Raw genomic sequence first — 13,817 nt, forward strand, 5'->3', positions numbered from 1 at the left:
AGGAAAAATGCAGTTTTCTCTTGGAATTCCTTGGGATGAAGAGAGTCCTTGCCAGAAATTGAACTCCCCTCTTTGCCCCAGTATTGCCACATGTAGTTCCCAGAACCCTGCAGGGTGATGTTGAATTTGGACATTAAATCTCTGCTTCGGTAATTCGTGATTTTCACTTAGGGTCTGTGAGAACTGGCACCTTGGGACAACACCAGGAATGGTTTCAGTTGCAGTGTTCTCATACCTTTGCTGTCTTCTGAATTGATATTCTGTAAGAAAAAGCTATTAATAAATACCTTTAAATACTCGTGGTCTGTAGATGTGTTTGTTATTTATTTCTCCTCTTCTGAGTGGGTTGCTCCAGTCATCACAGAGGTGGGATAAGTTGATTTGCCTTGTAAATAATCTGTTCTGTCAGTCTTGTCTTGAACCTGTGAAATGTCTAAGCTGTTCTAAGTCCAGCACGGAGTCTTCATCTCTTTTTTATTTTGGTCTGTACCAGGAAATGCCTACAGAGAATGCCTGGGCAATGGGACATGGGCTTCCAAGATAAACTACTCTCAGTGCGAGCCTATTCTGGATGACAAGGTCTGTATTTTTCCCTTCACTCTTTTCAATGAGATTTCTCAGCATAAATGAATGCAAAACTAAACTTAAGGTTAACGTGCTAATTTGGGACCTCTGAAAGAGATTCCATTTCTGTCTCTGCAACAAAACCTCCCTGTGAATTGAGGCAAATCACTTATCCTCTCTCCATATCCCCTGCTCACATGGTTTTTTAAAAAGGATGCTTTATCTCACTCTGTCCCTGATGATGTGTGTTTATGCAGATTTTTCCTAGCTTTGTTCAGAGCCTACAGCTGCTACAGTAAATGTTAGCAATAATAACAATAAGACCTAAAGCCTATTTGGCACTAAAAAATAAGTTCAACCAGCTGATTCCACCCTGTATCTGCCCATTCTGAGGTCTCATCAACAACTGACCTTTACAGATCTCAATGTCATTTCTCCTTAAGCAAATACATAAAGGGGCAGCAGAAAAAATACATAAAAAGTAGACTCAGGACCCAGCTGTCTTTAAGAAATTGAACAAATTGAACCAGTCGTGCATGATATGAGAGTTATCAGATTTAAATTAGCATACGGGATTAAGTTCCTTCAGAAGGGCTGTGAGGAATTATGCAAAGCCCTTTTCTTTTCAGATGTCTCAGAGACATCATTGACATTCACCCTCACACAGTTTAAGCCTTCAAGCCCCTCATACTCTTCCTCTTCCTGCTGTGTTGAGTGCTGTGGTGGGACACAACCCCACAAAGGCTTTGTGCTCTCTCTGCCAGGAGTGGCTTTTCCCTCGGGGAGCCAGGGTGGAGCCCAGCAGCTCAGACTGGTTTGTTTTGGTGATGCCTTGAGAAGGCTGACCTAGAACAGAGGCTGGACACAGCTAAAGAATAAAGCAGGGATTTATTCAAAGGCCTCCATGGATGCACCTTGGGCAGCACAAGAGCCCAGCCAGGGCTGCACCCAAGATGAACCAAAATGGCCCCAAAATGCACGAGCGCTCCCGGGGTCTCTCCCTGGGATCAGTTCTGCTCCATTGGCATCTTGCAGTTCATTGTCCCATTCCAGCTTTAGCCCCTGCAGTCCCACCCTGCTTGTTTTTCTCTCTCCAGCCCACGGTGTTTGTGCTCTTGGGGCTGAGATTTGGATCATTTGTCCTTGGTGCCCAGCTGGAGCAGGAATTGTTTTGTCTCCCTGCTCTGTGCACAGAGCTCACCATGCCCTGATATGAAGCCCAGACCCACACACTAAAGCAGCACAGAATCTGAAAATATAAAAGCTAAACCTGAGGCATCATTGGGATTCATTCAGCTCATTGTGTCCATGTAGTTGTGCCACGCCAGGGACAGAGAAGAGGAAGATGAAACCCCATATTTAGAACTCAGGGGCTCTCTGTGCTGGTGCTGCACCCCAGAGAGCCAGGATGTGCTTTGGCTGTGGTGCAGCATCCATACTGTAAGGTCCATGTGCTTGGTCAGTTTGGATTTTCTCCAGTGAATCAGAAAACAAATAACAACACACCAGCTGCTGAGGAGGAACCTGTTCTTATCCCCTGGCTAATTTAATCGTCCCTCTTTTCCCTAGAGGCTTCTAGGAATTAGGAAAAGTTGTACCAGTAGCTGACTGCCACCCAGGGGGACATTCAAGGTGTTCTAGCACAGTGGAGAGGCTCCCAAGGCAATTCAGGCCAACCTAAGCTGGCACCACCCCAGTGCAGCCCCTCGTTCCCGTTTAAAATGAAAAGCTAACTTGCTGCTGGGTCATTTTTTTTGGATGAATCAGGTCCCTAAAGCATCTCAGTGCATTGTTGCAGGAGTGCTGGGGCCAGCACGGGCTGGGGCACTGGAAGGACAGACTGACTATGTCTTAAAAGTGAGCAAGAGAGGGGATGTGCAGCAGGCAGTGCTGATTTGGAGAACGGGGAGCAGACCTAGGCCAAGATTTGATATCCGTGGTGGGGTTTAGGTGGTACAGGAAACCTGAGCTGGGGGCAGTGAGCTGCAGCCACTCAGGAAAAGGCTGCTGCATTTTAGTAACACTCATTATGTGTTTGCATGGCTCCCAACAGTGGCTGTCTGTGCACAGGCAAATACAGAGGGGTTTTATTTGAAAAGGCTGGAGAAGTGTTGTGACTAGAGGACAGGATTATTCCCTTTACTCTGTTTTTGCTTTTAAAATTTTTGCAGCTATGGTGATAGCTTAAAACTCCTTAAATAGCACGTTTCTTAAACAGATGAAAGTGCAGATGTTCCCCCACCCTTGCTTACAGAGGCTTAAAAACTCATTTATTAGATCTTTAAAGATTTGTGACAGGCTTTGCAAATATTAATATTTGTGAATATTTTTGAAATCTCTCATAATGCTCAGTGTTACAGATGAATACTTCGTGATCTCAAAAAAAAAGACAGAAACAAGGAACAATCCCCACAGATTTGCTCCATTTTGATTAAAGGTGAGATTCAGGCACACAAGTGGGTCCATTGTTATTTCCTGAGTTTAGCAGATACTGAACATCAGCTGGGGGGTAATGCCCTGTGACTTTTGTTTATTTTTAATCCAAAAAACCAGCACTGCTTTTAAGCTTGACCACTCACAGGCAGAGTGCTAAAGAATCACATGGTTTTAATTCAGCGATTGATAACAGGGGACAGGAACAGGACTTTTCAACATCAATCCCATGCTTTATGACAGAGTTTTGGTAATGTACCAATAGAAATTGTATGGTTTTTCCAGCTGTGGGTCAGTCTTAGGGGCCATCAGCTCAATAACACCCATTCACTGGGTTATATTAATGGATCATTGCTCTGCTTGTGGGTGAGACCTGTGGCAGGAGCTGCTAAAACTCTGCTCTGGGACTGATTTGCTGCTAGATTCCCACTCTGACTGAGACCCAGTTCCTTAAATGTAGTTGTGTGGTGTAGTTTAAAATGTCCCAGTGTTTCCATGCATCTGGCAGGTAACTGTCCTTCATGTCCAGAGAAGGGAAGGGATGTACATGTACAGAGCTGGGGAAGGCTCTGGAGCACCAGGAGGGCCTGAGGGAGCTGGGAAGGGGCTCAGCCTGGAGAAAAGGGGGATCAGAGGGGACCTTGTGGCTCTGCACAACTCCTGACAGGAGGGGACAGCTGGGGGGATCAGGCTCTGCTCCCAGGGAACAGGGACAGGCGGAAAGGGAATGTCCTTAAGTTGTGTCACAGGAGGTTTAGACTGGGGTATTAGTGAAAATTTCTTCTCTGAAGGGGTTTTCAGACAATGGAACAGGCTGCCCAGGACAGTGGTGGAGTCACCATCCCTGAAAGTGTTCAGAAATCTTGTGGATGTGGCAGCTGGGGACAGGGTTTAGTGGTGAATGGGATGGTTGGAGTCAATGATCTTAGAGGTCTTTTCCAACCTTAAAAATTCTGATTCAGCCATGAAGGTCTCGCCAGGACCAGCTGGGAATCACAGGAGTCCCCATTGCACCTCAGGGGACACAAGGTGCCTGTGTGTGGACAGCTGCTCCAACCCTTGCCTTGGGTGGGTACCCAAGTATTGATGTCCTCCTGTCAGACTGATCTCACTCTCCGAACAAATAGCTGGCTCCTCCTCCAGGCACAGGAACAAGATATAGAAATGATTTTGGTCCAGCTGGGTGTTTGGTGGCACAATGTGGGACAAATGGAAAGGTTCTCCTCAGCCTACAAGCTCCTGTGTTGAAAGGGCCTTCACACTGCATCCGACACAAATCTCTGCTCTTCTTAGAAGAAAAGTGAGCATCTCAGGCAGCACAAAAAACATCTTAGCCTCCAAAAAGAGCTATAAATCAGGAACTTTGGTGTTGTGGTCTGTGGCAGCTGTATGTGAATTTGCTTCTGCTGATGTTTTGAGGTGGCTTCAAGCTGAGTAGCTGAGTTAGCCCCACGCTGGGCTCAGGCTAATGTATCCTTGCATAGGAGCACGGTCACTTCAGCCACAGCAGCTCCCAGCTGGCTCAGGACGGGAAAGCAGTGAGCTCAGAGTCATCTGGCATGACAAAGACACTTCCCAGTTGCTTCTGAAAGTCTTTGGAGAGGTGTCCTTAAGCTGTGCTGGTGCTGAGATCATCCTGGCACCGGGAGGAAATTGAAGTGACTGACTGGCAGTGGCGTGTGCAGCCTCCCAGGGAGACATGAGCTGTAAACGCTGGCAGGACCTGCCAGTAAGTTCTGTTAGAGGAAGCAAGATCCTTGTCAGATGGTCTGAGAGTGCTCTTATTAGGCAGTTATTGATTCAAATCACTCACTGAATTGTTTAGGGCAGGTTGAGCAGTCACATTCCAGCTGAAGCAAGGGATAAAGTGCCCTAGGCAGAATGAGTCTGTCATTAGCCTGGAGGGGAGCCCAGCATGCCTCAAATGTGCAAAGCCAGTGCAGGTAAAGACATTGTGCTGTCATTCCTCAGTTTAGAAGCTCTGGAGACACCTCTGCCCTGCCTGGTGGAACACGATTGTCATGTCTAATGTCATGGAGTGGGATTGCAGTGGTGTGACCTGCTGTGGCCAGGGGGAAAAACCATCCCTGGATTCCCCATCCCTGTATTCCCCATCCCTGGATTCCCCATCCCTGTATTCCCCATCCCTGGATTCCCCATCTCTGGATTCCCCATCCCTGGATTCCCCACCCCTGGGTTCCCCACCCCTGGGTTCCCCATCCCTGGAAGTGTTCTGGGTCAGGTTGGATCAGGTCAGGGGTTCTGAACAACCTGTTCTAGTAGCTGGCACTCCTGACCATGGCAGGAATCATCATTAAGGTCCCTTCTGACCCAAACTTTTCCAGGATTCTATGATCTCCTTCTCTAGCTCATTTCCAATTTCTAGCTCATTTCTAACAACCCTTCTCCTCACCCTGAATTGAATTTAAATCTTTGTTTTAGTGAAGTGAATCTTCCCTGAAAGCAGAAGGATATTGGGTAACAGGAGAAGGTTGTTGACATTTTAAATGTATTGGTGTCCAAGAGGGCGAGCCAGAAAAGAGCTGTGCAAGTGTTTGACGTGAGCTGAGCTTTGGGGAACAAACGCATGATTTTCTGGGCACGTGCTTTTCAGCCCTGAAGATGTTGCCTCCCATTCCAGAGATGCAGATTGCATGTAGGCTGGTGGAAAGTGATCTTGCCACCCTGTCAGTTTGGTTTTTCCCTAGGCACCAAGGCAGTTCTTGTTGCTGTGATGTTTCAATTTGCCTTCAGGAAACCTTGTTAGCATCAGAAGCAGAAAATACGAAAGTCGTGCCTGGTTTTCCTTCAGCATCAGTGCATCAAACAGGAGCTTCATAAGTTTATTTTTCCAATTAATTTTCTCATGTTTTGCACCACACCTTCTTAAAACTTGAGTGAAGTTCAAAGAGTGTTCAGGAGCCAGAGGAGGGTTAGACTTAAAGAGCAGGAACCTCATGCTGGAAAAATACAACGTTTGCCATCTTCCAGGAGATTTCCAGCCCTAAATGAACAATTCTGAAAGCAGTTCTTAGTCAGATGGGTTTGGGTTTTGATAATGCTGTGAGAAGCAGTGGATTCAATGATCCTTTGGGATCCCTTGAGATGTTCTGTGATCCTCTGGCTCTGTCAATTAAGCAGGAGAGTCAATGAGCCCTGCAGTTTGCCAGGGCATTGTTGACTAAAACAGCATTGCACAGGTAGGCACAACAGGTCAAGTGACTTTTCTTTCCCTTCAGGTGTCCCTCAGTTGAAGGATGAATAAAACACAGTGTGGAATTTGCATTCTGCAGCTTTGTTTTGTTGCTTTTTTTTTTCTTTTCACCTCCAGGCGATTCAGAAAATGAGCCCGTGGATGAGGAAGTTTATTTTAGGGGATTTTATAATAGACTTAAAAATACTCTGCGTGGTTGAGTTGTGTCCAGAAACAGCACATTACTCTGTGAGCTGAAGATGCAGGCAGGTTTCAGCACAAAAATGATTCCAAGAGAGCTCCCTGGCTCTCTGGCAAAGTGCTGGAAGATGCTTATCTTCACAGAACAATGGAACAGATGAGCTACAGCTGCTGGTTGTAGTTTCAGCCAAACATTCATTCACTGACAAATTCCTTTCACTGGAGTAAAATGTTAAGGGAAATTGTTAGGGGAAAAAAATGAAAAAAAAATTCAACCATTTTTTTTTTAATGATACCATTTGTAGGATTTTACTTTCATATTTTTATCCCAAGGGAGGAAATGTAGGTGGTTGGTTTTTAAGAGCCTTGTTCTTCTGAAGGAGGGCAACATCCCAATGTGGGGAAAGATCTGCTTAACTTGAAAAGAAATAAATGTCAAAACTAATAATAAATATACTTTTTCATAAGCATTTAGTCTTCCAGTAGCAAACCTCTGTTTAGCCATCTTCAGTATTTATCTGAATAGTGTCTTTCTACTTCTTCCTAGCCAGGCAAAGAGAGGAGGCTCTCATTTCTCCAAAGCCAACAGCAGCCCACCAATAAAAATGTTTCTGCAAGAACAAATTTTGGTCACTAAATCCCAAAATTCACTGATTTAGATGGGAGCACTTCTGTACTTAATTTTTTGTTTACAGGATCAAGAACTTGCCAACAATCTCCCCCACATGCAAGAAAATAGACACTAACAGAGAAAATTTCACCACATATTTGGGTTGCTGCTAAAAACAACAGGATCCCTGGTTTATCAGAGCTGAAGGGACACCACTGTCTTCCAGCTCTTTTAGTCTGCTTTGGTTTGAAGGATAAAGATCACAACCTGCAAGGAATGTCCCTCAGAGGAAAACCTGCCTGTATGGGAAGGGCTTGTTATTTATTCTTGCTGACATTTTTGTGTGAAAACCAAGCCATTTGAGTAGGAAAATGGCATAACCTGGCTCATTAAGACCGTGTTGTTTCCTAAGAAAATGATGTTTTATAACTTCTGAAATTCTGAGATGTGTCTTTAGGTTTGTCGCCTAAAATGACAAAGGTTTAAAACAAATAAATCTGAGGAAATGGGAAAAAGAATAATAATAAAAAAGGGGAAAGTGGGGACAAAATAACTTGTTTTGCAGATTTTTTAAGAAACTGTGGACAAATCCCAAACTGCAATTACACCAAGCCTATATGCCTGCACAATATATTTGCCTTACACAGAGGCATCAGCCCTGGTACTATTATATCATTATAAAGTTGAGAAAAATAAAAGTAATGACTGTTTTCTGAAGTGCTGAACTGTTCCTGGGTGGCAGTGCTTGGAGACTGATGCTGATTTAATGCTGTTATCTCTTTACCTCCAGAGGAAGTATGCGCTCCATTACAAGATTGCTCTCATCATAAACTACCTGGGCCACTGTATTTCAGTGGGGGCCCTCATAGTTGCCTTTATGCTTTTCTTGTGCTTGAGGTGAGTAATGTGTTTGCATGTTTCTAACTCACTTGGGTGACGCTTTCTGGGTTGCTCCAGCCCTCTCCTGACTCTGTGCAGGTCACGGATGGTCCTGAAAGTGGTCATGGCTTTTATATTTCTGAGCAGATCCATGGTTTTGCTGACTAATGTGCTGGATGAGCTCCTCCTCAGCATAGGAGCTGTAGTCTGTTTGGGTCAGGGAAAGAACTGAACATGATTTATTGATGCAGCAAAAAAAAAAAAAGAAATCAGTGAGCACCGTGTTCTTCACTAGGGGAGACCAAGATCTGAGTGTGTCAAGTTGCAAGTTTTGAGGGCAAGTTTTGTTTTCTCACAAGGCAGAACATGGTAATGTCTTGCATTCCCTGACAGCTAATACCCAGATCTAAACCAGAGGAGACAGAACTAAATATTTCCATTTTGCTTTGGGTTAATTTTGGTTTTTCTTTCATTAAAGGGCTTAGAAGTGTTCTTAAATAAAAAGAGGAACATCATTAGTGGAGCTTAATCCCCAGCAGTGCTCATGAAATGATGAAGGCAATCAAAGGGACTGCATAGAAACCCTTCCCTGATCTGGTCCAGGGTCCAGAAGGGAGTTTGGCAAATGGAGGTGTCAGAGAAAGCAGAGTTAGGGCTGCAGGGAAGAGAAAGGACAGGAGGAAAGGCAAATTGGTGGAAAACAAATAGATGTGGATCAGTCATCATATGTATATCCACAGCCCGAATCACAGGAATGTATTTTCATAGGAGTGGCCTGGTGGGTTAATTGTGTTTTATTTCTTGGATTCCATGCCTGGCATTTCTGTTTAATTTGTGCTGTGTTGTCCAGGAGAGTTCAACCTCAAAACCAGCTCCACTGAGTGCTGTGCAATGATAATCCTTAAGAAAGACCTTGTTCTAATAGCAGAGGATAAACTGTGGGTGAAGGACATCCTCCCCCTGGCCAGGAGTACAGCAGGATGATTGACAGTGACCTCAGTGCAATTATTTTATATATAATTTATAATTACTGTTTTCCTGGAGCAGAGCATCCCCAAAGTCTTTGCTAAGTCTTCTGAGCATTCCTAACAAGGCCTTTTCTAATAACAATAGGAATCTTCTTGCACTCCAGCATCCATAAACAGAATAATCTATGCTAATGGAAACAAAAAAAGCACCTTAAAACATTAAATGGGAACTTTTATGATGCATCAGTTTAAACTTCCATTACAAGCCCTCTACAGTGCATATAAAGCTAATTCCCACAGTGCTTGGAGACCTGAATTAATTTGCACTGAATAAAGAATGCAAATTATTCATTACAGGAGCTATATTCCCTGCTTTTATGCTCAGTAAATGCTTGAGTAAATAACCCAAAAAACAATTAGGTAGGATGATATAAATGTTATCCAGCTTCAAACACGGAGGTGGCTCACCTACGTTCTTCTAAATTGTTCTTCTGTTATTTAAACTTAAGGTTTAAATTTTGCACTCAGCTTCAACATTAGAAACAACAACTGAGTAGAAGCAATTAAGAATTTCCTGTACATGCTGTGAATTAAGATAGTCCATCTCTTCAAATTCACATTGTGTCATGCAAAACGTGTCCAGTGTGCAGCCAGAGTTAACCAGCAGGAGATCCCTCAGGGTCTGTCAATATACATCCATTTTCCAAAGTTCTAGAGAGGTTCCAGGGAAGGCAGCTCAAATTCACGTTTCATTACAGGTTGTCCCTACCCAAATTTTGGGTTATGGACATCTTAATCACATTTACCTCTATAAAGTTTCCCAAGAACAAATCTGTTTTGATAATCAATTTCTAATATTTGGGCCTTTTTTTTTTTAATGCTGTTTTATTTTGGATGCAAGAAGGTATGATAGAATTGGGTGAAAGGAGAGAATTTAGGTAATTCCTGGCCAAAAAAATACAATCTGATCGTTCCTCATCTTGACCTAAAGTAGAAATCTGCCAGCTCTTTATTTCTGCCCCACTCCATCCATCTACCTCACTCCACGAGTCCCTGCTGAGGGTGACAATAGAGGAAGATTCAAGGAGGGTGAATCTTCATTGAAGTCCTCAATAGAGGACCTCCAGGAAGATTCAAGTTTTACATCTGCTCCCAATTTTTGTGCTTCTCCCCCAGGACCTGCTCAGTTTTCCTTTGCTCTGTCAGTGCAGGTGGATCCCAAAGGCAGCTCTGTCTCCAGGGGGAGGCTGGAGCACACCTGCTCTGCTGGAGCAGAACTGCTGGCAAGGCTTTGGGATCTCTCACTCTGGGGGTTTTAGGAGCAGGTGAAATATTTGGCTGGTGTGGCAGAAGGTGTTACTGTTTTGAATCCAATAAAGGATTTGTTCAGCTGGTCAGGAGGGTGTTCTGCTTTTGGAAATGAGCTTCACCATCACTGCTGCTGCCCCAGCCCAGTGGGGCTTGGTCCTCACTTGTGCTGAAGTGGGAAGGGGGGAGGAACTGGATCTCGACCCTATTTTTCCAAATTTATCCTGTCCCCTTGTACCCAGCTTCATTCTTCCTCCATTCCTTAAGCAACTTCATCCTTTGTTCCCAGCCCACCCTCCATTTAGCAGAAAAGTCCTACTGCCCTAAACACTGAGCAATCACAGTGTGTTAAGGGTCAGGAACCTCAGATGAAGCAGCAGGTGATGAAGTCATCTGCCATTTGTGTCCCCAACACAACTGGGAGGGGATGAGAGCTCAGCCAGGGCCCCCTTTTCCTGCAAAGACCCATTTTACCTTTATTTTCTCCAGTTCTGTCCCATCTGAACCTGTGCAATGACAACCAAGCCAGTAAACATTTCATTTAGCACCTAAATAATAAAAAGTGAAGGAGAGGCCTTGATTGTTGCCGGCACAGTGGCTGAATGCCAGTGAGTCACTGTGGCAGCAAGTCAATATCACTTTCTCAAGGTCTAAATGTTGGTGGTCTTAAAATTGTGAGAGCTGTTCTGTCTGTACCATGCAAAGCCAAACAAACTCACCAACAGGAAAAAAGGAAAAATAACGGATTTTTGCACAAAGTGTGTTGCAAAAGTGGATTGATCTCCAATACAGGCCTTGGAGAGATTTGCTCAGGGCTCTTCACTTGGCATTGTTGAATGGATATGCACTGCTGGGATTCTCAGTCTGTTTGCTCTCATTAATAGTCAAGGTTTGCTCCCCCCCTCCACTGACTCAGCCTCATCATCCCACAGAATCACAATCTCACACTGCTGAAGCAGAAATTTTCCATAGGAGGAATTCTGCTATCAGTAATACCAATCAAGGTGAAGAAAAAGAAAATAATTTTAAAAAAAATCCAAAGGATTAAAATACTTATTTTGAATCACATTTTTCCTTTGCTGTTGCTGATAATGCAGAAACCCAAATTGCTTTGTCCTGGATTTTCTCTTGTCACTGTTAGAGCATCCTCTGAGGTAGAATAAGAGTCCTTTGTTAAACTCCTGACTTTTTATTAAACAATGTGCTGGCAGTGGCCAGCAGTGACCTGAGTGGATTCCATCAGAAGAAGTTTTATTTGTTCAGTGGTTATCAGAGAAGAACTAGGGGAAGAAAGGTATTTGTTCTGGGAAGCATCCACGTCCCTGCTGAGTTTTGAATCCAATAAAGGACAGTGCTGACAGGAACACAGGCTGGAGATTAAAAATGCTATGTCCTTGCTGGATAAAGGCAGCTCTAAAAACAACCAAACCCACAAACATTGTCATAACATCTTCTGTCACTGCTATGGTGGCAGTGGAAGCAAATTGAGGTTTTGAGGGAAATTCTGCTTTCTTGTAGCCCTTAAGTTTAGCTCTTTCTCTTTCCCCATTAAAGCATCAGATATGTTTTTTTCTCACAGGCCTGAGGCAGTGTCCCCATTCTTTTTTGTGCTTACACACAGATTTCCTAAATCCCACACATTGTTTCTCCCCAAAAGACTGGAACTTTTTTTTCTCAAACAATGTAATCACTTCTTTTTTTTTCTTTTTGTCCCCCCTAACCATCTCCTATCTACTTTCCTTTATCCTCTCCTGTTCCAAGCTCATTTGAACTACCCTGTTGCTCTTCAGTCTGCTGCAGGCTTGGCAGGATTGCTGCTGCAGGCCTCTGTTTGTAAGAATGGAAGAGTTTGATGAAATTATTTGTAGAAACCTGTCAGGAGAAATGCAGAGCATCAATACAGAGCAGGTTTCATAGAGCAAAGTGAAGTGACACCTCTCAGAATCTGCAGACTGAGGATATGTCAAGTGGGGAGGAAATGTGCACTATTAGTTCTGGTTTGCCTTTAAAAGGATGAGGTTTCTGATGTGATTAAAGCAGAGCAGGCTCCACATCTAAGGCACAAGAGTAGTCACAAGTTCTTTGTTCCAAGGTAATAGAGAACTTTCTAACTTAAACAGTTGCTATAAGGGTTTATTTTGCTTTTCTAACCTATCACTTTTACTCACTTCTGCTGCACTGTGGATACTTTTGTTCAATAGGCTTCTATCTCACATGCACATAAATGCTTCTATTATAACTTCTAAATTCAGGTTATTCTATACAACTACACTTTTACATTATAAACCTTTCACTATCTTATTAATACAATTTTTCACTTATTTAAGGCATATTCTTACTTACAACTCTAGAAACGTAAGGTTATGATTTTTCTGCTTAATGTCTGTGTGCTGTATTTTTACATCAGTCCAAGCTTCTTCTAAGGCTGCAGATGAAATCTTTCAGTGTCTGTGGAAGGTTTTGTTTTTCCAATTCCCACAGGCAGGAATGAAAATTATGGAGCTCTGTCAATAAGATCAAACCCAATGAGGGGGTCATCTTTAAATACAGAACATCTGAAGTGCCTGTACTGCCTGAATCTCTGCGAAGAGTCTCATCTGAGGAACTCAGATAAAGGCCAGGAACACTTTTCCTACTGATTAACCCCAGGCCATCGCCTTTGCTTGCCACTGCCTTTACTTGCCCCCTCTTCATCTCACATCTGTAGCACTTGCTCTTTACACTCTTTGTGTAGAGCCTACCCCTCACAAAATAAAATCCCAGATAGCAGGGCCCTCATGAGCTCCTGCAACAATACCAGTAATTAAAAGTGTGCCCAGAGAGCTCTGTTCTCAAAATGTGAAAGGTTTCACAAGCTGCATCTGAAATCGTGGTGTTGTAACCTAGCACAATGAAGGCCACTGAGGAGTGTTGTTGCTGCCTATAAATACATCACCATGGGATAAACACTGGAAACTGAAGAGCTGCTTATGATCAAGGACAGTGTCAGTGCAAGGAAAAATGGGTATAGGTGCTCCACAGACAGATTTGTGAGTGGATATGAAAGGATGATTTCCAGCCCACAGAGCAGAGGGGTGCCAGAGCAGCATGGTAGAGGAAAAAATTTGAGTCAAACTAGAGTATCAGGAACTTATTAAATGTTTTTGCTCAGTTCCTCTCTTGACCTGAGGTTTGGAGGCCACTTTCTATCCTGTGCTAGAAGTTTGTCACTGCTGCTGGTATGTTTCTGTTGCTGCCAAGATTTTGGCTGTGAGTTTTTGGAGATGGACATGAACTTGTTTGAATTCTGATTATAGAACTGCTCTTACAAGATCTAGATCTATGTTGACTGACAGGCTAAAATTTGTCTGTGTTCTGCTTCTGATGATGATGGAATGGTTGTGGGAACAGTGGAGAAAACATTGCAATTGTTCCAAGATTTCAGAAAAAGAAGGAAAGCAAAGTTGGGTCTTTGGAGTTTATATATGAATCATGCTCAGGAGTGCAATTTGATTTAAAAAAAACCCCACATCCTGAGTCACCTCTGGGAAGGAAAATCAGAGAACATGTTTATGTTTTCAAGTTGATGTTTAGAGTTATGAACTGCAGATGCACCTGCAGCTGTTCAAGTGCTAAATGGTTCCATTTCAGTTCTCACCCATGGAATTGCACGCGTAGGTCC

The 13,817-nt window shown here is 43.5% G+C and overlaps 1 protein-coding gene across 3 annotated transcripts in view; it reads left to right on the forward strand.

The window, feature by feature from the left end:
* The window catches only part of CRHR2 (corticotropin releasing hormone receptor 2), a 152,810-nt gene that overhangs the window by 80,974 nt on the left and 58,019 nt on the right, over positions 1-13,817 (forward strand). For 2 of the 3 annotated variants that reach the window (XM_030971050.1, XM_030971051.1), the window contains 2 exons: positions 494-579; positions 7,792-7,898. In XM_030971050.1, the coding sequence (XP_030826910.1) occupies positions 494-579; positions 7,792-7,898 (193 nt within the window). The remainder of the gene's footprint in view (positions 1-493; positions 580-7,791; positions 7,899-13,817) is intronic. The other variant, XM_030971052.1, reaches the window with a different exon arrangement.

This window comes from Camarhynchus parvulus, chromosome 2, assembly GCF_901933205.1.
Source record: "Camarhynchus parvulus chromosome 2, STF_HiC, whole genome shotgun sequence".
Lineage (NCBI taxonomy): Eukaryota > Metazoa > Chordata > Aves > Passeriformes > Thraupidae > Camarhynchus > Camarhynchus parvulus.